Source organism: Lasiodiplodia theobromae (assembly GCF_012971845.1).
Source record: "Lasiodiplodia theobromae strain AM2As chromosome Unknown scaffold_52, whole genome shotgun sequence".
Taxonomy (NCBI): domain Eukaryota; kingdom Fungi; phylum Ascomycota; class Dothideomycetes; order Botryosphaeriales; family Botryosphaeriaceae; genus Lasiodiplodia; species Lasiodiplodia theobromae.
In genome coordinates, this window is record NW_023336533.1 from 185,783 (window position 1) to 210,900 (window position 25,118).

At 58.3% G+C, this 25,118-nt stretch overlaps 4 protein-coding genes across 4 annotated transcripts; all 4 read right to left on the reverse strand.

Moving 5' to 3' along the window:
* Positions 1-1,799: 1,799 nt before the first annotated feature.
* Positions 1,800-5,290, reverse strand: LTHEOB_11738 (Zinc finger CHY-type protein; the record flags this gene model as incomplete). Its single annotated transcript, XM_035508527.1, has 12 exons — positions 1,800-1,846; positions 1,936-2,031; positions 2,096-2,103; positions 2,386-2,439; positions 2,511-2,546; positions 2,620-2,708; positions 2,761-2,792; positions 2,873-2,920; positions 2,982-3,049; positions 3,227-3,314; positions 3,368-4,942; positions 5,239-5,290. The coding sequence occupies 12 exons, from the start codon at positions 5,288-5,290 to the stop codon at positions 1,800-1,802; spliced, it is 2,193 nt and encodes a 730-aa protein (XP_035365730.1).
* A 1,683-nt stretch (positions 5,291-6,973) lies between these two features.
* Positions 6,974-8,775, reverse strand: LTHEOB_11739 (uncharacterized protein; the record flags this gene model as incomplete). Its single annotated transcript, XM_035508528.1, has 2 exons — positions 6,974-8,625; positions 8,676-8,775. The coding sequence occupies 2 exons, from the start codon at positions 8,773-8,775 to the stop codon at positions 6,974-6,976; spliced, it is 1,752 nt and encodes a 583-aa protein (XP_035365731.1).
* A 9,885-nt stretch (positions 8,776-18,660) lies between these two features.
* Positions 18,661-22,075, reverse strand: LTHEOB_11740 (Intracellular protein transport protein USO1; the record flags this gene model as incomplete). The annotated part of the gene is made up of 2 exons (XM_035508530.1): positions 18,661-20,723; positions 20,776-22,075. The coding sequence occupies 2 exons, from the start codon at positions 22,073-22,075 to the stop codon at positions 18,661-18,663; spliced, it is 3,363 nt and encodes a 1,120-aa protein (XP_035365732.1).
* Positions 22,076-22,960: 885 nt separating this feature from the next.
* LTHEOB_11741 (Purine nucleoside protein) lies at positions 22,961-24,754 on the reverse strand (the record flags this gene model as incomplete). Its single annotated transcript, XM_035508531.1, has 2 exons — positions 22,961-23,925; positions 24,406-24,754. The coding sequence occupies 2 exons, from the start codon at positions 24,752-24,754 to the stop codon at positions 22,961-22,963; spliced, it is 1,314 nt and encodes a 437-aa protein (XP_035365733.1).
* Positions 24,755-25,118: the final 364 nt, after the last annotated feature.

Below are 25,118 nucleotides of genomic sequence, written 5' to 3' on the forward strand. Positions count from 1 at the left end.
GGGGTGGAAGGATGGAGGGTAACGAAACTCTTTGGAAAGGATGGCATCACACCACCATCGCCACCCTCTACGAAAAAAAAAGTACTCGCACTAAAAGCAACAAGTACCAGAGCGGGCTCTAATTGGTGGCAAAAGTAAAAAGATAAAACGTACCTTTCCTCGACATGCGCACGCGGTCACGCGTACCTGCATTCCAACCAGCGGAACCGCCTGCGTTAGCCCAAAGTCCGAACAAACCCCTAGGAAAAGCATGTGCTCGGATAGTAGTGCTTGTGTACGAATTGTGTAATGAAATAGCGTCGGCGCGGCGGAGCATTCCTGCTCTGACAGTTTCTGCGAGAAATCTCCGTCTCTCCGCGCTCCTCATATTGAGGAGATAGGTAGTGCCCGTGTCACGCGGCCTGGACTTGAAACGGAGAAAGAGAGACGGCGGCATTTCGCCGCGGGCGCGCAACTACTTGTTGCTTCCGCTGCAACTACTGCTGGTAGCCTCAACAGCAGCAGTAAAATGTAAGGTAAGCAGCGGAAGCTTGAAAAAGGTTGCGCGTCTAGGCCTGCGGAGACGAGGCGGCTAGTCGCGGTGGAGGTTCTCGACGAGAAGAGGGGAACAAGCCCCGGCGGAGCCGCGACCGGAAAGCTAAGCAGATGGATGTACCTAGTTCGATCCAGCCCACGACACCACCGGGCGCATCGCATGACTGCGCGTATGAGTCCGCTTCGGGCCAGAATGTCAAAACATTGCGGTTGCTGGCTGCGGCATTGCCCCAGCAGGCTCGGCCCTTCAGACGCAGGGACACTGGCGTCTTTTGAGTGACCGCGTGCGCCCCATTGAGGCTTTTTTCGAGGCTTTGCAAGGCGGGCAGTCTCGTGCGATGAACGCAAAGGGTCAGTTCCTTCCCCAGATCCGAGCGCGATGAGTATGGCGGGCAAACGGTCCAGCGGCAGCGTGAGATAAAGGATCCGGCATGGGTTGCCTTGCCCGCCAAGCTGGAAGGAATCCGAAATCCGGCGATGCGGCCGCCAGATCCTCCCCCGGTCGACGAAAATACCTGGAGCTTGGTGGAGGAGAAGGAGAGGGAGGGTGGTCGAATCGACAAGGAACAGCCAACCCCAGATTTGCGAATCCCAAGAACCTGGGGGAGAATGCCGAGCCAGCAACCAGAAAGTGGGGCTGCGAGGGCCGAGCGGGGCTCGCGCACGTGGGAGGCCTGCAAGATGGGCTGCCACAAAACCTTCTTCCTGTCGTATTCGTCTCTCTCGGCTCAGCCGCCGGCAGCTGCCTGGTGGCTACCGTACCTCGGTCGGAAGCGCGGGACTGCCATTTGCGACAAGGTTGGCGCTGAGGGCAGAGGAAACAAGCGCAACCGCCGCATGAAGAACCTTGGTTCCATTGCAATAATGCCATGTGTGCCCGAGGAGCGTCCATGCGCCAGCCATTCATCAATGCCTCGAGTCGCGGCGGCGGCTGCCTGTGCTGCAAACGGTCTATTGCCCCACTACCGCCGTCCTCATGACAGCTGGTGAACAGGGCCTGGCCCACTGCGGCAGCTGAAGACGTCGTCGGGCGTCGCGAATTACGGTCTTTGTTTTGAGGTGCGACGCTGGATGCGCCGACGCGCGTGCTGACGCCGCATTGAGTCGCTCAAGCCCTGGTGCCGCTGCTCTCGACCACAGGTGAGCTGTGGCCTTGGCTTCTGACAACGGCGTGCCGGAAGCGGGTGTAGACACCCAAAGCCCTTAGTGTCCGCCTCCTCACCCATCGCCGGCGAATCGAAGCGCAGCCAGAGCTAACGGCCAGCTTACGCCGCCGGGGGCAGCAAAACTCTGTCTCTGGTCGTGAAGGGGTCTGGGCAGGGAAGTTTGGCCGCGATTAAGAAAGGGGCGAGAACTCTTGCGCAATCACAATAATCACAAGCTGGGGCATTATTCACGTACCTTTTCCACCTTCCCAGAAGCCCGACCCTTTCTTGCCGACGAGCGTCGCGTGGCATATTCCGCAATCTTCCGGCCGGTAATTTTGCTCGCGCGAGCCTGTGATCGCAATTAGTCGTCCGTGTAGCCGAGGCGCGGATGGGAGGAGGCGACGGCGACGTACAAAATCCACTATACACGCGACCAGAATGGTGCTGTCAGCAAAATCGCGCTCAATGGGTGGGTTGCGATGATCGACGGCAGGTCGTAGGGCTGCAGATGGCTCGGGCGAAGAATGTCGCGAGGGTGGCAGGGCACCGAGACAGCGCGACGGTCTGCCGCAACAGGTAAATCGTGCGGGGAAAGCTTGTGCCGGGGGTGGATGCAGGCGCGACGTCACTGTGGAGCAGGGATCTGGGGAGCCTCGCGCCAGATCGAGAGCAACCGGTGGGCGCGAGACACCAAGGAACTTACCAAATCATTCTGTTGGCGTGCTCGTTCGGGTGATCAGCCTCAGCGTCGTGGCACCTACGATCCTTCTGTCAGTCCGTCGATCGGGCCTGGAGATCTCACGATCGTCTGGCGGGCAATGACGGTACCTGTCACATGGGTACACTTTGCTACAACACGAAAACCTGGAGCGGAGTCAGCACATGTCCGGCTGATGGGACCAAACGCCGGCAAAGACGTTTGTGGCTTGCGGCGCACCGGAACCACCGATTGCTCTTGCTGTAATGCTTGCAGCGACCTCGTTTGGGTAATTCCTGGCCCGCCACGATTCCCAGCTTCTCCTTGGGCTTCAGAAGCCGTCAGCTGTGAGTGCATCAACCGGTGGGCGGCCTGACGAACCTTCTTTCGCGGCAATGCGCGGGTTGCTTGTGCTGTGGTCACGCAGCAATCAGCATGTCGATGCGCGTAGTAGGCTCGCCGGGACCTGTTCCGCCCGCCGCTAGCAACGTACCTGACGACGCGCTGACCAACAGAAATTTAACTTCTGCGATCTTGAACGCTGCACGGAGCGACAAGCACCGGTTAGCCTTGTAAATCATCCAGCTTTAGGCGCCACCTACTCATTTTCTGGTGGCATTCTCTGCACATTGCCATTGACGAGTCTCCGCGAACAGACACCACGCCGGGGCTGGGATACTGAGTAGAGCAGCCCGAGCATGTCGGGATAAAGTTGCTAGCGAGCCTGCAGTCAGCCCTCAACATTCTTCTTCCCTTAGGGCGAAATGAAAGCTTGGGTACGAGTCGCGCTACTGTAAGCCGCAAATGTTCCCATGCGCCACCTCATTTTCTATTTTCGCAGCCTCACCTTGGGAGCATGTCAACGGGAGTGCATCCGTCGAGATCAAGGTAGCCGGCCCGAACGGAGTTTGCATGCATCATGTCCATTCGATACCCTTTTCACACGTTAGTCCCATGATCCAAAAAGACTTTTCCCCAACGGATATACCTATGCCCAGCGGATTCGCACACTTCTTGCACGATTCGCTGCGGATGCCGGTATAGTCAGCGTTAGCATTGTTCTTAATGTTGTTGACGTCCAACGTATCCTTGCACCGGGTGCACTTGACGGTCAGACACAGGTTGACAAGCTCGAGCAGTTCGATGCCGTAGAGCTCTAGGTGCGGGAACGACACCGTAACCCCGCGTTCGAGAGCCGGCGTCTGGGAGCTTCCTCCGGGGCGGTCTGAGCCACCCCCTTCCGCTTCTCCGTCGCTGTGTGATTCATCAGAGTAGGAGTCGTAGGAATCCTCGTCATCGTCATCAGAAGCTAGCACTTGCCACTCAGGCGGTCTTGGGATGGTGATGATGTGACTCCTATCGTCTACATGGCCAGTCCCCGTCTTCGAGTCTGCCTCGGCACCAGACGCTGCGGTGCTTGCTTCCGCTGCGTTGTCTTGTACGGTGAGCTCCTTCACCTGGTCCAGGACCCTCGGACTGTCATCCGACGTCGCCGGGGGCGCATGGGCCATTGAATGCATGTTCTGGGAGAAGTAGTTAACGTGATTAAGCAGTGACATGTTTGCAAACTGTCTCGCCCTGTCCTCGAAGGCCTGCTCGGCGGGCATTGCATCCAGCCTGTCGATGCCCATGAGCTCGATCCTGCACGGCTGCAGCGGATAGAGCTCAGGCACCAGCAGCCTCACCGTCTTGATGGCCTGCAGCGCAATGGGCAGCTCGGCCCTACGCCTGGGCTCGACAGGCACGATAAACGCGCCATCCGCCAGGGTGGAGAAGTGAGGCAGGCGGCCGAGCCGAGCCTCAAGCTGGCGCGTTTCCTGGTCACGCCGCGCTTTGGCCTGCGCCCTCTGCTCAGGGCCGTATGCAGGTTGAGGTGGCGGTGGCCTTTCCCTCGGCTGCGCTGGCACTTGGGATGGTTGCACAACGACCGACGGCGGCGGCGGCGGCGGGGTGGGGACCTGGGCGGCATGCTTCGGCACGGCCCTCGCCGCCGCGTTCGGGACTATTTTGATGGAGAAAGTCTCAGCAGGCGGTGCGGTTAGCAATTGCTCCAAGCGGCGGTCCAGCGCGTTCATCAATGCCAGCAGCGTCTGGTTAGGAAGCTGCTTCGCGGCGAGGGCATCGAAGCCCTTCTCGACGTTGATCTGGAAGCCCCTGTCCATCTCGGCGTTGGTGACGCTCAGCGACGGACGGCCCTGCATTGGGTAGGTGGCAGGCACGCGGAGGCGGCAGGCCAGCTCGTCAATGTCAAAGGGAAAGTCGGGGTCTGAGGGTTTCATGCCGAAAGCCAGAATGGTGGCGGCGCTCGCGTCGAGCGATTCTTCCGGGCTGAATCTGCGGCGGATCTGCGCCAACTGAAACTCGCGGGGATCTTCCTGTTGCGCGCGCGGAGTGGGACGCTGCACCACGCGAGCGCGCGGAGTCGGTGTGGTGGATGCAAGAGAAGGTTCTTCCGGATCCTCGCCCGCTTGGCGTTGACGCGCAGGTCGGGCCTTCGAAGCAGGCTGACCGCCGCTGGCCGAGGCGTCGTGGGCAAACGGGCACTGGCGGCCGGCACGGCAGCCTGGAATCACTCATATCAGCAGCCATCAGGGATGCGGCGTCTGGTGATCAACAGAAACCCCACACGGTGTTGAGCGGGTTGATAGGCACAGACAGGGTCGCGTAAGCTTTACCGGACGGGGTGCCGTAGAAGCGGCATGGCCTCCCGCGCCGTGGCGCAGCGGCTTGGGGTTGAGGCTGAGGACGCGCTGCCTCTGATGCGCTGGCAGCGGGCGACCCTGAGGACGCTTGCATTGGAGTGAGCAGATGACCGGGACGTGCAGCGGCTAGAGTGATGCGTTGGCAGAACGAACGTACCGGCCGCGCTGCTCGTGCCGCTGCGGAAGCTTGATCGCCCTTCCGCGGCCATGATGATAGGCAGGCGCTGGAAATAGACTGTGATTAGGGAGACAATCGCGGTGCGGAGCGGCGATCTGGGGGTTTGCACAGAGCGAGGTCAGCAGGCCCTCATATGGGGGGGCAGTTGGGGGCCGGTTGTGGTGTTGAGCCAGAGTCTACCGCGCTGCCAACGCAGCATCACCCAAACTCATCTTGCCGTCATACTCAGTCATGTTGACCACGCCCGCGCCGCGCCGTGACTCATAAGGCTGCATCGTGTGCGCGATCGCCCTCGGTGTTCCACCTGCGCATCGCCGCCCCCAGCGGCCATCGTGCCTCTGTGCCAATGCACCCGCCCATCTGATCTGGCGCCCTGCCAATGCTTTGCAGTGTCTTTTGCCATTCTGTGTCGGCCCGAGGACACCACCACCCGCAAAGGGGCAGCTGCACGGGCACGCAGCCCAAAAAGCACCACCACCTGCACGCTGCCGCCGCCCGTGACACGGCGGGATGTACTTTTTTTTCTGACTTGTTATTTCCACATGTTCCTTGGGCCCGTCGCCGTCCTGCGCCCTGCCACGCGCCGGCGGCCAACCGAGGCGCGTAGATAGCTGCTACTGTTCGGCACGCGAGACGGCGGCGGGCGGCGGCGCGCCCGAGCCACGGCCGGCAAAAGCGTGCCCATGATGCCACCGCCCACGCACACAAGCACATGCCCCAGTGTCGTGCCGTGCCGCTGCGCTTCTTTGCCTCTTATCGCTCTTACCGCCTCTTGCTCTTCTGATGAGGGTGTGCACGCGCTTATGCAACTCTCTCCTGGCGGCTCATGGATCAGAGCCCGTGCCGGAGCCACGCTGAGGCTTTTCTTTGCATGTGCCCGTCACCGACCGTTTCTTCCATGCATTTTGCTTATTGGGGCGGTGGGGAACTTTGGCAGAAAATCGGACGGCACCGGGTCACTCTCTGTGAGGGGCGGCTGCCACGCCCCCCCAGCTCTGCCCCTCTCGAATCCATCAGGAACACGCCCGGCCAGACGCTTCCATGAGAGCAAATCCGTTCATGCGAATTGCTGATTGTCGCCCAGGGCCCTCTTACCGGTGAATCCACCCCGAGTCCACTGAGCATCCCGGTGCATCGCGCCATTGGCTTGTTTCAAAATCCACTTTTTCAGTGATTACGCTACCTAAGCTGATTACCATCTACAAGTCGTGAGGTAATTGTGCTCTCCAGCCCCGGTGGAGTCGGTGGCTGCCAGAATGCGACGAGGCTCCACCCAAACGCTTCCCCTACAAGTACAGAGTTCCGTATAGTGTTACAGGGCATGGACGGCGGCGGTATGCTCCGTTCGCATGTGAATTCCCCTCCAATGCAACCAAGGCGCGAGCCAGTGTCGATGTCTTCCCGCCGTCCAAGAAATAATAGTCCGCAGTAAAAGAAGAAGATTCGTAGCATCGTTGTGCTGCTGTGAACAAGTGCAAAATGGTATCCCGAAAAAAATTCAGAAGCAGTCAGATGTGACCCGTGCCGTTCCTGCCATGAAGCCCATGAGTCCATGAACACCATGAAAAAAGATTAAAATGACTAGAAGCAAAATCGCCAAACACCGTCACGCTATGTTCGCAATAAAAGAAATGCAATCAATGACTGCCCGGGGTCGTCCGGGCCGAGAGGCTGATGCCTGTCCTGGAGGGAGAATTCAAACTGTTTTTTTTTTTCACCACCCGCGCTCGTGGTACTCTTGAAGACCCGAGTCGAAGTAGTTGGTGGTCCAGGAGTTGTTGCCCTTGGCAGCGTTCTCCTTTACGGTCGCAAGGGCCGATGGCTGAGCCTCGCCAGGGTAGTTCTTGAGGTTCTTGACATCTGTCGAAGTGTGTCTCCTCTTGAGAACTGCGTTGTTGGTCGAGTTCTTCTGTTGGCGCTCCCACAGCAGATGCTTGCGGAGGGACTCTGTCAACTCTGTGGTGAGCATGTTCCGCCTGGTGGTCCGAGGGGACAGTGCCGGAGGGGCGTGTGTGTTAGAGGTCGTCATAATGATGGGCTTTGACCTGGGGATTTCCTGCTCAGGCTTGGGCGCAGGCTGGGCAGGCTGGGCAGGGGTGTATCTCAACGTATGGGTGTTAGGTGATGCCGCAACGGAAGGTCCATTGGGCGAAGTGGCTCGCGAGCGGCGAAGGGCGGGAGTCGAGCGGGACGCAGCGTTCTGGAGGGCCTGGGCCCGGTCGCCCTCGTGCATCAGGGTGGTCAGGAGCGAGCGGCGGGAGGTGAGGTTGGGCTTGGAGTCGACCCTCTGGAACGAGACCTTGTCGTTGACGCTAGATGGGCCGCTCTCATCGTCCGAATCCTCCCATTGGCTCTCGTCGTCGTCCTCGATGGCACTCTCGGAGACCTCCTCGTCGCTGTCGCTCTCGAAGACTTCCTCGCTCTCGTACGCCTTACGCTCGGGCATCCTGGCGGAGATCTCATCCTTGAAAGATGTCTGCTTGCGGGACACGGCCGGGGGCTTCCTGAGGCCGTCCGAGAGCGAACTGCGCGCGTTGCTCATCTGGCTCATCTGCATGTGAGTTTCCAAAGAGCTGTTACCATCCTCGTCGGAAGAGCCACCGAGGGTGAACATGGCACCCTTCTTCTTCTGCATCGGGGGTGCGATGTGCTGGGGCTGCCTGATGATAGGGGTGGGCATGGCCTGCTGCTGGAGATTCGTCCTCGAGCGGTAGGAAGAGGACACGCGGCCGGGAGAGAAGCCGCGAACGACGCTGTGGGAGCTGCTGTCGGTGGAGGTGCTGGTGTCGGAGCCAATGACAGGAGGGCTCATTTTCGAGAGATCGCTGTCGAGGGTGGTGGCGACGGTGGAAGTGGACGACTCGGGGACCATTTGGGGCTTAGGGTTGGTAGGTGGCGGAATGGATTCCTCGACGCGTCGCTCCTTCGCGTTCTCCTGGACCTGCTGCTCGGGAGCGGGCATCGGCAAGGGGGCGAGAGGCTCCAGGTCCTTCTTCTCTTTGATGCAAATGACTAAGCTCTCGAGGTCAACAGGCGTAATGTGCTTTTCTGTTCCTCGGTTCCGGCTTTCGGTCGAGTCGTGTCTCCTAATGTGAGGTCTTGACGAGGTGGTCGAGTGCAGGGTGGAGGCGCTGTCGACGCGTTCGTCCGAGTCGTTGGACTCAACGCTCGACGACAGGGCGGGAATGGACAAGGAGCCCGAGTCGGACGTCTTGCGCGAGTAGGACCAACGCGGGGTGGTGAACAGAGAGGCGTTGGGGTTAGTGTGGTCGGGAGCGCAGCAGAAGGTCTCCCGGTTCCATAGGCGCCAGCTCAGGTTCTCGAGGCGGCGGCCCTCCTCCATGGTCTCGGCGCATTTGGAGAATACTACAGCGGATCAGCGAGAGGGAGCGCGGTGGAAGCGCGGCAGAGCTTACCCGACCAGAGACCGAACAATTGCTCGGCGGAGCGGGTGTCGACGGTGTGGATGGCGTTGGACTCGACTTGGAGTATGGGGACCTGGGGCTTGAACGGCATGGTGGGCGACGGCGCGGCCGGTGCGATGGTCGCGGTCGTGGTGGCGGTTATATGAGGTTGGTGGGTTGGGTGTGTGCAAAGGGCGAGATGGCTGTTTCCGGAGCAGACGATTGCGTCAAGATCGGCAGGCCCAAATACCGCAGCGCTGGCGATTGAGTGCAGGCGTTCGGCGCGGGTTCATAAGTAATGCGGCATGCCCGGACAGCGTGGCAGCTTGGGCGGGGTGAGACAGCAGTCTGCGTTGTGTGCGGAGGGAGAGTGTGAGTGGCGGCCTTGCAGTCGGCGGTGGTGGTGGTGTGCGTGCGTGGGCCTGCGGAATGGGAAGCTGGGGGCTCTGGATCATAAGAATCCGGGAGAGCGAGAGACAGTGCTTTTGTCTGACAAGTCAACCGCACAAGCTCGCGGTGCCTGCGACCACCAGCACCAACCGGCGCCGTGGGACTTGAGGCGTTTGCGCATGGGCAGAGGCATGGAGCGGCAGAGCATGGGGGGCGCACACGCCGGGGCGCGCCCGGGGGGCGTGGGCACGGAGAAGCGCGGGCAGCGAGTGCGCGTGCCGGGGGGGGGCACCCTCGGAATGCAAGTCACAAGAGCGCACGCTGGATCTGCCTCAGCCTGCGGCGTGCGTCCCAAAACGTGCAAGGCCACCGCCAGCGCGTACGAGTCGCGGTGGAGCCGGCTGCAGCGCCAGCGACGCTTCCGCTCTTCCCCAGAGTAGCGCCGACGTCCCCTGGCAGCCCAGCCCAATCGAGCGCCGCGCGGCTGAGCAGCTCCGGCGGCCTGAAGAAGCTCTCTTCCAGAACCGCAGCAGAACAAAGCCGCGCCGAGTCAGGCCCCGACACCGCCGGAGCTGCTCTCGCCCACTGCCTCCTCCACGCGCCCGCAGCAGCCGACGCGCACAGGCGCCGCTAGCACGCCTGCCACCGCCGCTGCTGCCCTGGCGACCGCACGCGCCCGAGGCCCGTGGTCTGGCCGGCTGCTCGTTGCAGGATAAATACCGGCACGGGTACGGCGTGCCCAACTCGGCCGGCGCTTGGCCGCAAACACGCCTCAAACGTCGGCGGATGATTCACGCGCGTCTCGAGTGGACTTCTCTCCGCGCCCTCTCCGCCGTCCTTTCTGCTGCAGCACGCCGCCCGCCCACCGCACCGCCGCCGCCGCCGCCGCCGCCTGCCATCCGCCGGCCGGTGAGCACGCGGGACAGCGGGATTGTGGCCAGGAACCGCAGGTCGCCACGCCGCTGTTGTCGCTGCTGTGGCTGGAGCATCACATGTGCGGGAGGAATTTTCCGCTTGCAGCTGACCTTCCCTTCTCGGCAGTCGGCGACGGGCAGCGTTGCGCAGAATGAGGTGAGCTGCCCTGGCCTCACTCTGACGCTCTCGACGAGGCTGTCGAAGCGCTGTGCCGCCGGGCTTGATGAAGTGGCAGTCGAGCGGCAGTCATTTGACGAGTGTCAGCGCGCGGCGAGCCCATCATGTGCGACAGGCTGTTTTCAGCACGGCGATCGCTGCTTCATGATCTCCAGGTCCAGGAGAGCGCAGCTGACCTGGGTGGCACGGCAGGCCTCTCGACCGTTGCGACTGTATGCGTGACCAGACCCTGAGCTGCAGCCCCCGGCGCCCGTCTCCGCAGTCTACCAGGGGGTACACAAGCGCAGGCAGGTTTGCCACCGGCCCCAAAGTCTCGGCCGGTACCCTCGAGAGGCAGATCAGGTAATCTCGTCGGAGCTTTACCACCCATGCGCCTCCCCGTGATCGCCCGCCTCGTGCCTCGTCGACTTGCCTGCGGTTTCTGCCAGTCGCGTCGCGGGCGTGCCAGCAAGTGACACGATGTGCTGTGCAGTCCCCGGATTGCAAGCCCCGCCGCATAGACGCAAAACGACTTCCCCGGACACTTGGACCACTCAGGCAGGGCGCGGCGATTCCGTCCCGCCTCGCCGATGCAGCAGTTGGCGATGTATCGTCTGCACGTCGCACACGCTGACGCGAGGGCTCGCGGCAAGGGGACCGCGACGACGCTCGCCATGACGGCGCGGCGCTGCCAGCTGCCGTGAAACAGGCTGATTCCCGTCGCGCATGAAGGCGGTGAATGAGCTCTCCATGTGATGGCACAAACGACTGAGACAGCAATGCCTTCCACGCTCCAGGTATCGCGGCACCCATCAGCTGGCGGGCTGCCACACCACCGACCGAAGCGGCAGCGGACCCGATTGCGACATCGAGCTTCGCCTGTGAGCGTTGTCCACGACTGCTCACCACACCACCACCGTGGTGTTGACGTCCCGCACCGAGACATGGCAACAGGGAGCGCACCACATTCCTTCACGATACGACGCTGTCATTTCGTCTCAGAAGCTCTTGTATCTCCGGCGGGAGGTGGGGGTAGGCAGCAGAACACCAAAACCAGTTCCCCGGAGAGCGCCATCGGACCCGACAACCCGGGACAGGCTTGCGGCTAGGCCGGAGTCGGATCGGGCCAAGACGGGCTTGCCGGCTTTCGCAGGTCCCGTGGATGGGCCTGGCTGACGCTGGCGGAGCCTTCGCAAGTGCCGACACCCACAGCCTTATCAGCGTGGGCGCGATGGTGTTGGGCCTCGTGGGATTCGAAGCCGTCGCTGTCGGCCTTTTGCCGACGACATCCTCTGGCCCTGGCGGAGCCGCGCCGTGCCGCTACGTCGCCCGGGCTTTTTCACGTTTCAGTCGGCCAGCCAAGCGAAGCAGTCTCGACTCGTTTGGGCTGCGACGGCAGCCCGAGAGAACGTACCACGGCCAGAGTCATCGTCAATGCGCTGGGCGAATCCAGCAACACCAAAAGCAACTGTACGGCCAACGGTAGCGCCCGGGGGGACGCCTCCCGCCGGCCGTGCCGTCCCACGCATGAGCTTCCAAAACACGGCGGTCATCTGCCTCATGGCTCCTTTTTCCACGGCGCTTGCAACTCTCCCAGCGCTCCGCTCCCAGCTCCCGGCGCACCGGTCAATTGCGGAAATTGGAGAGTGCATTGACGAACAATTTCCGCGAATTGCTGCCATTGCGACCATCGCGACACCGCTCGCCTGGGCTCTGGGCCGCGCAGCCGTTGCGGCGGCATCTGCACCGCGCCTGCAGCCCGGCATCATCGGCGTTGTGAAGAGCAACCGCTCCAGCCACGCACGGACTCGTGGGGAAGGCAAAAGGAACTTCAAGCCATCAATGCAAGGCTCGATAAGCGGCAGACCTTCTCATCGTGTACCACTGCTCGTGTGTATGACCTGCTACAGTTGGTAAGTTGCGTCCGCGCTCACTACTCGCTGCTTATCCGCCCACGTACGTGTCTTCTGCGCGGACGTCACTCCCTATCACCCTGCGTCTCTAGCTCCCCCACGCCGAGCCCGCCGGACTCCAGCCCACGTGCTCCTCTACACGCCGTTCCGCTCCCTCGGGTCCCCTGAGGTGCTGCTGTGCCGTTCCTTCATTTCGGAAGCCGCCCAGCTGTAGATTGCATCTTCTGCTCGCCTTCGCACATCGGCGGGTTCCCCTGAGCCGGAACCAGCAAGTCGTTTTCCCGACGTCAATCCCCGGGATCGTCAGGCCTTTGCGGGAAGAGCACATAGCCGGAACGGTCCAATACGAAGGCCGGGTCAGACCTGACCGCTACATGGGCCAATACTTGCCGCCGCGATAATCCAAATAACGTCCACGGGCCGCAACACCACAAGCCACCACCAGGGCATCGAAAAATCTCCTATGCATTGACAGCACGACAGATCCTTCATCTTGCGTCCTCCAACGACGGCGGCAAATGCACGATGGAATCGGGCATGCAAGCGCCTCCGGGGCACAGCAGCGTGTTTCATCAGCTGTCAGGCTCACCAACTGGTCGAAGTAGAGGGCGAGCCGCCGCGGCGGGTCTGCCGACCCCAGGATTTCTATATATTGAAGTCGGTACAACACACACTCTTACTTGCCACTCCTGCTGCTCACGCGGACGCCTATTACCGCCCTCACCCCTGCGTCGCACGTTCAGCAGCCGGCAGCTTGCTTTTCAGCTACAGTACCGGCGGAAGGGATAAGCAGGTCCGCCAAACCTGGCGCGGGCCATTTCCCCCTGGGCGCAACGACGCTGCAGACCAACACGGAAATAGCAACAAGATAATGCGACCAGAGACACGTTGTTTCCCGACCGCCCTTTCGCTTGACCGGCCGCCCTCCACAAGCTACAGGCACATGTCGTCACGGCCGCGCCTTGCAGCAGCGTACCTGTCGACCTGGCAGGATTGAGTCATGTGCGCATTCAGCCCTCAGCCCTCAGCCTGGCCCGACCGGCCATCGAACCACTCATCCATCCTCACATGCTCCAAAATGGAAGGACACGATGGAACGGTAAGTTGGGCAGTTGGTACTTGGGGCCGTAAGCACTCCTCCGAAGGTTGTTGTGTCAGCGCCATCTCTCTCAGCTTTGTTGGCACGATCCCCGTCAGCCGGCGCCTTCTCCGCGAACCGCCCCCAGATTATGTCTCCGTTTACTCGGCTCCTCCGCCCTGTGCCCAGCCGTTGCCCCGGATATCCCGTCTCATAGTAAGCCGCGTGCGTGGCCGCCGGTGAGTCCGCTTGGTCACTCGAATGTAACTCTTTTCCTCATCCCCTCATTCATTCCAAGCCCTATCTCCGCACGCAACCGCATTTCCGTCCGCGCGCGTTGTACGGGTGCGGGCGCACCAATAACATGCCTGCGAAATCAACCATTCCCGCCGCGGATACACACAAGAATGCAAACGAGACGGAAATGAATGGTAAGAGGTACCAACAACGGCCTGCTCAACCGCGGACAAGAGCCAGGGGACCCTTTATCCGTCTGCGCAACTCTGGCGCGCTCCCTGGATTATTAATTTTTTTTTCTCTTTGTTGTCTTGTATGCCTTGCATGGCCCTTACCTCAGCCCTATCCCCGCCCCAGCAGGTCATCTGGCACTCTGGCTTTTCTCTTTCCCCTCGCGCGGCAGCACAAACTAGCGCCAGCCACATCGCCCCTTTTCCTCCGGACGAAACGGTCGCAGAGAAAGGAACCTTATGCGTCTTCAGGCCCACCATTTTCGTCGAGTTTTAATCACGATAGCGATAGCGAGGGCTGAGGTGTGGTGGTTTCTAGCGCACAATTAAGGCCATCTTCTCCACAAAAGATCCTTGTCCAAGACAAATCCATTTACTACTTCCCGTAGTGTTTCGTCCCCACATAACACCAAAGGAAGGTACTATCAACAAGCGCTGATGCGAAAGACCCGTGGGAAAGCAAACCGGCGGCAGAACGGCCCAGCCCTTAGCTTTTGCACCACAAGCATTATTTTCTGACTACCCCGCCCTTGGTCTTTTCTTGCCGTTCTCCAATCTACGTACTCTCCCCTCATCAATGCCTGCCCGTCCGTAAACCCTGTTCGCCCATCCCAACGGTCGCACCGCCCGTCCGCCCGCCCGCCCTTGCCCGCCCCTCCTCATCATCCAACTGCACCCACTCCGCACCGCGCCGTCCCGCACCCGCCCCCCTCACCATCGCACCACGCACGCACCCATCCACCCCAATTTCTAGGCTCCGCGTGCACACACACGAACACGCGCGCGCGCACGCCGGCCCGCATACACAACGTCCACACCCACACCTGCACGCATACACACACACCATCTGCGCCCCGAGCCGCCCTCGCGCGCCCGCGGCCTGCTCAATCCCGCCCCTTCCAGCAACCAGAACTCCCCTTTTGGATCGGGTGGTGGAAGCTAAAATGTATCATTGTACCCGTAACCTCTAAGCAAGAGGGAGAGAGAGATGAGACGAAACTATTGCCTTAGTAAGGATTTAGGCCAAGCAAGCACACGTTTGGCTGTAAGCCCTTGGATCCTATGTGGCTTCGTTGACCACGATTCCCTGGTTCTGCCTCAAGTAAAAACGCCCATCCCGCTGCCGGGCGCCACCGCCGCCGCGCGCGCCCCCGCCATCCGGATTATTGTTTTGGTTCCTACTGCTATTACTACTATGCCCGATCGTTATTTTTTTTTTGTTTCTGTCATGCGCTAGTTTTGATCTTAATTCTCTTTTCTTTTTTTTGGTTCTTTGACGTTTGGTGTGGTTTGACAGCATCGGTGAGTAATCTTCCGACCGGCACGCGGGATTGGCGAATGGTGATCGATGATGAGGAGTGGGGTGTGTGTCTTGGGTGGAATGCTGTTGGGTGGCGGGGTGCGGTGTGTGGCGCGCGGATGGACGATGGTAGTGGGTTGATAATGATGGTGGCTTGCCGGGGAATAAGATGACGATGATGATGGAGGGCTAGATCTTGGGACTGCGTGTTGATTGGAATGCGGCAAAACAATGGGGGGAGGGATCGCCAGTGACGAGACCAGCGAGAAAGCAAGTCTGGTTGATGGGTGAGGTGAGCGCGGCCCGGTCTGGCTCTTTCTCTCTTTCTGCAAAGCAATGAGTCAAAAGAAGTCAAAAAACCGGTTCTGGCCCAATGGTGAGTCGGAAATTTGGTTTTCTTTGTCTCGTCTCTCATTTCCGGCGCACACCATCTCCGGTAGAGTTTTTGTTGGCGAAGCGGTGAGGACGAGGGCTGCCGGCGACGTTTAGGGTGCACACAATCAGAGACACGGAGATGAGAGATAGCGAACATGTGTTGGGTTTGGAATTGGGCCTTTCCGGCGCGGTTGCTGCCTCACTATTGTCGTTGACTGAGACAAGCAGGGCAGATGACAAACCCTGGGGACAAATGAGGATGCGGCTTACGCCCGAACCGCTGGGATATCCCTTTGTTGTTTTTTGTTCCGCCTCTCTGGAAAGCTAATTAAACAACATGACGAGCACGTGTGCCATCATGCATATGCGGCAGATCCGTTATCGAAAGGGGGCACGGCAATAAACATAGTCGCGTGCCTTTGGTCGCAAAAGGCAGACGCAGCAAGCATCACCCGCAAACACCTGTTGAGTGGCGAGAGGGCAGCTTATTTCGAGGTAGGCAGGGGGGGTTTGGTTGCGCCGAACTGTTTAGCTACAGCTGCACGGCAAGGGCGATCGCTGCGTTGCAGTCGAGGCCGTGCCCTTCCGGAGCCGCATCAAATGGTCAGATGGTGTGCGGAAAGGGATGTCTTTATTGGAACGCCCACTTGACGCCCCGCATGATATTGCCTTGCGGAGATGGGTCGGCGGTGGCGCGATGCTGTGGGCAGCTGGGGAGATTTGGTGCTTTTTGGCTTCCTGCGGGAGCGTTGAGGGGGATCGTCAGGGTCCCTGGGGCAGACGAAAGGGTCGTCTGCTCACGGGAACGTGCGCCGTGCATGTGTTGAGGGATTGACCACTCATCACTGGGAGAGGAGGGGGGCAGCATCCTTGTTGACATGTGAAAGGGCACGGGATGTCAGACGGGGCAGCGGCTTTTGCGCCATACCGCAGTCGACACGCGAACGTGAGCATCTTGGCCTAGAAAGGCTCATTCTATCTTGATTGCGTTCTGACTGTATAGCAAATGACGGTGTCTACTTCTGCTGTCTCCGCTTCCCGACGTTGCACGAACGCCAGTCCGGCCGCGTGTCCGGTGGCTTTCTCTAACTAAGCGCCGCCGCCATGACTTCATGGGCGCTTGATAATCTGACCGCTGCTTGGTTGCGCGTCACCGCCGTCTGAACAACTATACACCATCCGGTAAGGACGGCATCCTATCTTCACATGAAGTCGTGGCGCCCTTTCAGGCTCCAGAGGTCTAGACCGTGGCGCATCCGGACCCTCCGCATGACTGCTTTCGGTCAGCAGTGCATCGAACATGAGGTGATCCATACGAGAGAGGCTCAGGTCATCGACTTCCAAATTAGTACTCACCAGCTTAACGCCTCAAGTCCTTCGGGCATTCAACTTCTACATGCTAACTCTGGGTCGAATGATTTTTCTTTTTGGCCATGTGGACAAAGATGGTAGACCCAATATAGATGAAACCCTCAAACAACGGTGCATACTCCTACCCGAGGCTTCATGGGATGCAGGTCAAGTGTTAAAGCCGAGTACCAGGATGATCCAGACTTTCATTCAAGTGATCGCCAGTCTCATGAGTATTCAGTGTTACGCTTCTCTACTAAATTTAGTCCGTAATAGTAGCTTGTCCTGTAATAATCTGGTAAACTTTATTGGATTTCTTTTGTTGCTTTAGAGGACCGGAAGTAGAGTATCCTTAATCATCACCACCTCGACTGTAGAGCTGATATTCAAACCACACTAGCATAGAAACAGTAGCAAGGCAGCTTTACCGCGCCGAAGCCATTCATTATCCCTAGTAATAGTTATCTCGGCCGTCAAGCCATCTAATATTTACATTATAACAGCATTCAGTTCTACAATAACCTTAATTTATAGCTATTTAAACCTTTAGTCACATTTCTATCTTGTTTTAGAGTATACATCCTATAAGCCTGCTTCTGCTTTTTATTTCTAATGAGATCGTAATCTAGATATTATAATCTAAATAGTCGTTCTTCTCCTCATCTATCGTAAATACCTACAAATAAATAAAAGCTAATCCGTAGTCCATTTTCGACATCCGCAAGAAAACAAAAAGAGATAGAAGTAAAATATTACAATTTTATGTACATGTTAGTCTCTTAATTGGTAGCTACCCCCGGGAATGCTTTATCTTCTTTGAAGGGGAAAAGATGAAGTGGAAAGAAGAGTTGGTGAAAGTAAAATTAGACTTTTGGGGTTACGAGATCTACCTACGAAGGCTAGCGTTAGTGTTCTTTGCACACATCATCAGTAGTCGAAGATACGTCCGGACGCAAATGTCGACTTAACAATTGTACATTCACGTTCGGACGATAGATTCAACTGCCCGCATAGGTCGAATAACTAATCACAAATATTTTAAAAAAAAACATCCATCTTGGAGAGCCGTAATTGTCCCCTGTTCAAAGGCACTGCTATTCTTCGCGCTAGCCTTCGGCTGCGATACCTAGCTGTAACTTCAGTTAGTTGTTCTGCCTCCAGTGAAAGCCTATACAAAATCGCAAAATGCCCAGCAGGGCTACCCACAATGTGATTTTTCCTTTCAGCACAACAAACTAGAAATACACATACCTTACATAATATTATTCCAACACCGACAACCACATCGTCATCCAAGCAAGCCGTCATCAAAAACCTTTCAACCCCGCACGTATGTATGTACATACATACATCGCACATGGCAAGAAAGTGAAGTTATAACGTCTCATCATTGAGCGTGGTGACTACCAATAGTATAAACGCGCTCATCCCCCCGCCCATTCAGACTCTTCTAGTACAATATGATGATCCTCAAGCCCGACCAACAGAGGCAAAAACCTTGTACGCATCCTACACAGCCAATATACAACAACAGCATCCGATCACCCCGGCGAGTCAACCCGCCATCCACCCTGATTGATGATGAGACCAACTCGAGCCCAACAAGGGCGAGTCAAAGCCCCAAGTCCAACAAGATAGAACGACGAGAACTCCAGCCAAGTGAGAAAGCACGCCGAAAGCAAATCCACCAGCCCGCAGGGATGTCCGTCCAAGATCTTCCGCCCTGCACGATTCGAGACCGAGGAATGTATGTGTACGAGGCCAAGAACAGGCTTGAAGATGAGGGTGATCCAGAAGAGAGAAGAAACAGAATAGCCAAGATCCACGCACAAGAAGAATCAAAAAGAATTCGCAACCCCGCTTCAACACCACCAACCGGACCGTGAATCCCACCCAAGGATAATTAAGCCCAGCTCCCAAGGCTATCCAATAACGCCGATGCCGTCCCACACAGACTTTTTTTTGGGTCCTAGACGAAACAAATGTGACGATAAAACACGAAGAAAGAAGAAGAATCATATCATGACACCGCGACTCAGAGGCTGCTCCAAAATCAATAAACGGCTCTCCTCTTCCAGCCGGCGCTGGCGTTCAAGTCGGGAAAGCTCTCAGAGTCGCTGATGCCCTCCCACGGCAGCTCGTCATCATCGGTGAGGCCGCCGATCTCGCTGTCCTTCTCCCTGTCATTGATGACGACGCGCTTGCCCTTCGGCTTCTGCGTCTTCTCGCGCATCTCCTCAGGGTCGATGCCGACGCTCAGCAGCGTCTCCTCCACCTCCTTCTGATCCGCTTCGCTCAGCTGACCGGCGGCCTTCTGTCCCTCGACGACGTCGTACAACGCATAAATCTGATCCGACTTGGCGCTGATTGCCTGCAGGAGGTCCGAAATCTTGGCCTCGACGGTCTTGCGCTTGCGTTTGCTAAGCGCAGGATCGTGGCTGCGGAGCAGAGAGTCATACGCCGCTTTCTGCAGGTTGAGATGAGTAAGCTCGTCTTGCAGCTCCTTGATGACGGTAGCTAGAGCGAGCGGTGCAGGCTGCGAAGGCCGCATAGTTGCATCAACGTCGTCGGGCATGCGCTCGGAGACGGGAACGGGTTCCGGGATCTCTACCGGCGCAGTGTGTTCACCGGAACACGACGCCTTGCGGCAGACGGTGCAGTTGGCATCATCATGCTGCTCAGCACTCCGAGCGTTGACGGTAATATCAGGGATGATGAATGCTGAAGTCATATCCACAGGTGCGCTTCGGCGGCGGCGACTGTTCGACTGGCTTTGAACTGACTGCTGCGTAGCATCCTTTGCGGCGCTGGCCGGCTCCAAGTTTGCACTCAAGATGCGCCCAGTATTTGCCTCAGTGAGGTCCATTGCACGAGATGCGCTCGTGAGATCCTTCATGGATGACTTGCGAGGTACCGAGCGAGCGGTATCATCCTGTGCCGCTCGTGTCCGAGACGTAGAGCGCGACTGCTTACGGGCAGCTGCTCTCTCCTCTTCAAGCATCCTCCTTAGGTGTGCAATCTCATCTCGGCCCATGAAACTCAACTCAGTGGTGTCACCAGTTACCTCCTGTGCCTTGTTCGCCAGACCAGGGACGGCGCCATGCATCGAATGGTCGGCAGCGCGAGAGTTACGGGAATGCGTAAAGGCGTCGAGGTCAGTCGTGGACTCGGTCTCACTGTCCGCATCGTCATGAACAGTCGGCTGAGGATCGGACACAGAGCGACGTTCAGGCCTGACTGCGCCAGGCCTTGTCTTGGAACTTGAACGAGGAAGCGAAGTTTCCTGCGTCCTGCGGCTGCCGGAAGGCCGCTTCTGCCTGCTGTCGAAAGTGCGCGTTCCATTTTCTGTAGGGTCCTCGCGAGAAGAGCGACGTTGCGAGCTTGATCGCCTGACGTTGAGCAGTTCCTTGGTGATGTCCTGCGCCTCCTTCGCGGCCTCGCGGCTCTTATCGACCTTCTTGCGGAGGCGAGCCTCCTTGCGGGCCCATTCTTGCGCATCCTCTTCACGCTGGTTCTCCAGTTCAGCCAACAGGACCCGCATCTCCTCTATCTCGTTCCGCAGGTTGTCATTCGCCTCCTCTCCACTCAGACCCTTGAGCGATTGGATCGTCTCATCTCTCCTGTTGAGTTTCGTACGAAGTTCGGCCTCTCTGTTGTTCCTTTGCCTAACCTCTTCCTGGCGATGCGTCTTGATCTGCGCGACCTGAGCCTTGAGAGCATCGCTCTCTTTTTTCAGTTTGGCATGCTCGGCTTGGATTGCCTGGGCCTTCTTAAGCTCCAAGTGAAGAGTTTCGTTCTCCTTCCTGATGGCGCTGTCCTTTCGGCTAGAGTTCTTCTGGGGGCGCTGGCCCTGTTCTTCATACTGGGCGAGGCGGTCGCGCAGCTCATCGTTCTCGGCCTGAAGAGCATCGACCTCTCCCCGGAGGCTTTCATTTTCAGCCAAGAGTTCATCGCGCTCCGTCTTGATTTCCTCTGAGTTAAAGAATGCAACGCCGAGTTGCGTTACAGCATTGTCACGCTCCTCGGTGATCCGCTTGGTTGCGATTTCGTTCACGGAAACCTTGCGCTCTGCACGCTCCAGGCGGTTGCGAAGGGAGTCGACTTGAGATTTCAGACCTGGCCATTGTTAAAATGAAGCGTGCTAAAGAACGGCCTTTTGGGTACTTACGGGTCTTCTCGACTCGCCCACTATCCCTCTTATTCCCCTCACCATCAGTGGATCCCAGCGCGCTGTCACTGCGGCGGATCTCATCCCGTGCAGTAAGTTCAGCCCGGAGTTCAGCAACTTGTGCCTCATACTCTTCCATCTTCTTCTCAGACTCGGCCTTGTCTTGCTCCATCTGGGCAAGCTTGTCCTTGAGCAACTGGAGAGAGGTATACAAGGCCTTCTCCTCAGACGGGATGGGAACGCTTTCAATGGGCACGTGCCTCACGGTCGTCTCCTCCCTCAAACGACTCGGAATTGGTGCGGCAAAGCGCGAGCGAGACTTGGCGTTGCGCGAAAAGATAGGCGTTCCATCTTTATAGGTGCCTGAGACCAGCTCAGTCAGGTTGGGAAGATCGGGAAGCATGAAGGACTGGTGTGTGGCGTTTCCTGCACCATGTGTTGCAGAGCGAGGAGTTGCGTAGACTGACTTCTGCGGAGTCTGGAGTGGACTATCGTTCACGAGACCGGATGCTTGGCGTGCGCGGTTTCCGAACCGCGGGTTCTTTGCGGCGAAAGTTTCCGTCGGCGGCCTCTCCATGAAGGTCTCATCTTCCTCGGCAGCCAGCTGTGCGTGGAATGTGGCCAGACTGGGACGATTGGCAGTCTTTTTCGGCGAAATACGCTCGCTGTTCTTGCCGAGGCGGGCGGCTATGTTCTCGAGGTCCTTCTGGGGCAGAGAGGAAGCGCGTCGAATTTGGGCGTCGCGCCGAAGGTTGCCGCGGTCAGCACCCTCACTCTTGCGCGGGGTCGGGCGTGACCTGGCGCGCGCATTCTCCGAGATGTTGTAGAGGCTGTCGTTGGCGATGCTGAACGACATATCGCCAAGGAATTTGTTGGGGGTGTTCTTGTTGCTTCTGTTCTGGCCGCGACCAACCTCGATGGATCTGCTCTCCTCAACGTCGTTGCTGTCGGAGAAGTCGTGGAACTCCTGCTGAATCTGAGAGGTGTCGATGCGCTGCTCGGGCTTCGGAGGTTGCCAGTACTTGAATCGCGCAGCACTGGAGCGCATGTTCGTGACGGGCTGGGTGTCGTCCAATCCGCGGTGATTGGTCGACTCGGGAGCGTCGTCTAGGGCCGGGTTGAAACTGGAGTCGGTGTGCAGCTCGAGGTCGGCGCTGGGGAGGGTGTTTGTATCGTCGTTGTGGGCGAATGAGGAAGGATGGGGAAGCGGCGAGCTTCGTGACTCCCTCAGGCTCTGGGACATGTCCCGGATCAAGCGGGAGCGGGATGCGTTGGGGCTGCCGTCGGGTGATGGAGCCATGAATGCTAGGCGGATGGACGGTGCGGCGTCAATACCGCGATGCGATGACTGCGGCGTGTCCAGGTAAGATGGGAAGCAGCAATTGGGGTAGATATGCTCGGTCGGGTTGGGGAATGTGTGCAGCGCACAGGCTTATTCCATGTCGCGGTGTTGGTGGAGAAGTCGCGTCGCAGCGGGGAGAAGCAGCTCTGTGTTGACAGTAGGCAAGAGGTAAACATGCCAAGCAAACAACGCTTAGTCATCAACACAATCACATTCTCTGGGCCCAAGTAGCTGTCGCGTCCCACGCCCGACCTGTTTCAGCTGCGCCCTTGTCTCCGCCTTTACTCGACATTTTTGTGCAGCAGTCAGGCCATCGGCCTCTGCCCTTTGTCAGCGGAGAGACTACTTCAACAGTCTATTGCTCGCTCACTTGCATGAGAATACATTGCCCGCTGACGCATGCTTTCATGCTGCTAACCGAGATATATTCATCATTCCTCGACGTCACGTCGCCCCATGATCGTCGCTAATGTCTCTCATTCCCCGGCAGCTTGCTGCCTAGGTATGTGTTGTTGTATCAGCGCTAAACTCGAGAATATATTGGAGTGGGGGCGACGCCGACTTCTCGGGATATTGACCCTCAGCTCTTTCGTATCTTCGCGCCTGACCAGGCCAAGATGCATCGGTTCCTAACCTCTCCGACGGATGAGCGGGCATTGTATCCCCAGGCGATCGGAAACCGACGGAGAACAGGACACCCACGGAGCACAGTCGGACGGAATTACGAATGCCAAATATGTTTTTGAGTCTGTACAGCTGCGGTACTACGCCAGATTCGTACACTCTATGGGCCGCTCTTTCAATTCGTGAACTCCATGCAAAACGCTCGAAAAACAGAAATCATCAACGCTTAAGGGGAAGAGAAATGGCCATCTTCGGACCAGTCCTCTTCTTCTTCGACATATCACTCCTCTTGCGCACACTCCTCTTAGCGGCGCTGCCATCAAACTCACTCCCAGGCCCAAAGTCCGGCTCGCCGCCCAGGGTGCCGAAGATGTCGCCGACGTAGTTCTCCGCCTTGACGCCCGCCGCGAACGTGCTGTTCCAGCCGCCGACGATGCCCTCGACGACCTTGACGCCGGCGCGGTAGATGTTCTGGATGGCGGGGGCGAAGGCGCCCTGGTCGACTTCCAGCAGGTTGGCGAGCGAGGGCTGGCCGGGGTAGGGGCGATCGAAGTCGGAGGCGGTGCGCATGATGATGATGCGGGCGAAGTCGAGCAGGCCGGCGCGCGCGGCGCGCACGAGGGCCTCGAGCGTCGCGTTGTCTTCCTGCTGCGTGGTGCAGTAGACGCCCGTGCCGTTGGTCACGACGGCCGTGTACTCGGCAAAGGCCTCGCCCAGCAGCGTGCCCGACCAGTAGACGTCGCTCGTCGCCGTGTCGCACGCCACGACGCCCGGCGGCGCCGCGCCCGCTGCGTACAGGTCGTTCTCGCTCTTGGCGTAGTTGGCGCGGTACGCGACGGCCGTGTCGCTGTCGTTCAGGACGACGTCCTTTGCGAAGTTGAGGGCTAGGTCGCGCAGGGCGACGTTGACCTCGAAGGCCTCGGTGCCGTAGATTTCGCCGGGGTACTCGTTGGGGAGCTTGCTGCCCTGGGGGATGTAGCCCGTCGACCAGTTCTGCGGCACCTCGCGCGCGTCGAACTCGTACTGCAGCGCGACTTGCACGGCGAAGCGGGCGAAGGTGACGCCGCCAAGCGTGCCAACCTCTGGGCTAATGCCAGCGATGCCCGCCACGAGGAAGTAAGTCGAGGTCAGATCGAACAGCCCGGACGTGAAGAGCGCCGTCACCGTGACGGCCGCATTGATCTCTGTGAAACGAAAAAGTTAGACCTTTTGCTACTTTGACCAACATGCTGGAGAAGCATTTCTTTTTTGTTCATTATTTTCGTGTTGTTCGGAGATGGCTGCAATGCGGGAGTAGGAGAGAGAGCCAAGCTGGAGCTTCTGACGCTCAAAACAAGCTTTCCTTTCGACTGCCCCGCTTCACCCCAGCTCCAGTCAGACTCATCGCGGCGTCCAGTTGGCTGATGGGCAATCGACTCGTGGCGACTGCAGAACAGCCTCGTCCCGAGCTCTCGACCGCCATGTCTGGACCTCTTGCGATTTGCCGTCTGACAAGCATGTGACGTGATGGCAGTCAGAGCAAGCTCGGACGCATGCCCGAACAGGAAATTTTGAAATCCAAATATTGTGGTACAGGCAATGGTGACAAAGCAGCCACCGTATGATGTGAGAAGTAGGACTAAAGTGGGAAATCGGCAAGAAACAAAATCGGAGAGTTCACTCACCACCTTCACCAGTGATGAGCTGGCAGATGTCGCCGTCAGCCGTGCAGTGGGCTTCTGGGAACAACGGCGAGAAGCCCGTCACGCTGACGTTGCGCGCTAGCAGGTCGAATTCGGGGATCCCCCACCAGACCTCCGCCTCCGGGTCGAACATGGAAATGATGAAGACCTTTGGCTTGATTTTTCCCTCCGCTCTTGAACTAATGCCTCTGGAGGCGACTTCGGTGTGGTAGTATTGGCTGCGAGGGGCGACATTTGCTCGAGCGACTGAGGGAGAAGCAAAAACCGAGGGAAAGAAGGAGGAAAAGGCCACCACCGCCGCGGCGGTGGAAGAAAGGGTAGAAAGACGCATTGCTTGGTGGGAGTGTCAATTCGTACACCTTTTGACCAATAACGATGTCCGACAAATTGTGCCTTGGTCGAGTAGATCTCTTTGCAAGTCAACCAAACTTGACCGTTGATTCTCTACCTAGCATACAAAATATGAACGAGGATTTCGTTTCCTTTTAAAAGACCCACTAGCTTAACACCGAGCAGAGCAGCGGCTCCGAATGAGACAAGTGCATGCATAGATAGTAGCATTGACCAACGAAAGCCAAGGCGGGCGGAGCAGATCACTACGGATTGCGGGACTCCGCCGTGAGATTCTGCAGCCAGACGCGGCACTCTCCTCGAATGACGCGGTCTCGCCAACGCTCGAGCCACAGCGGATTAGA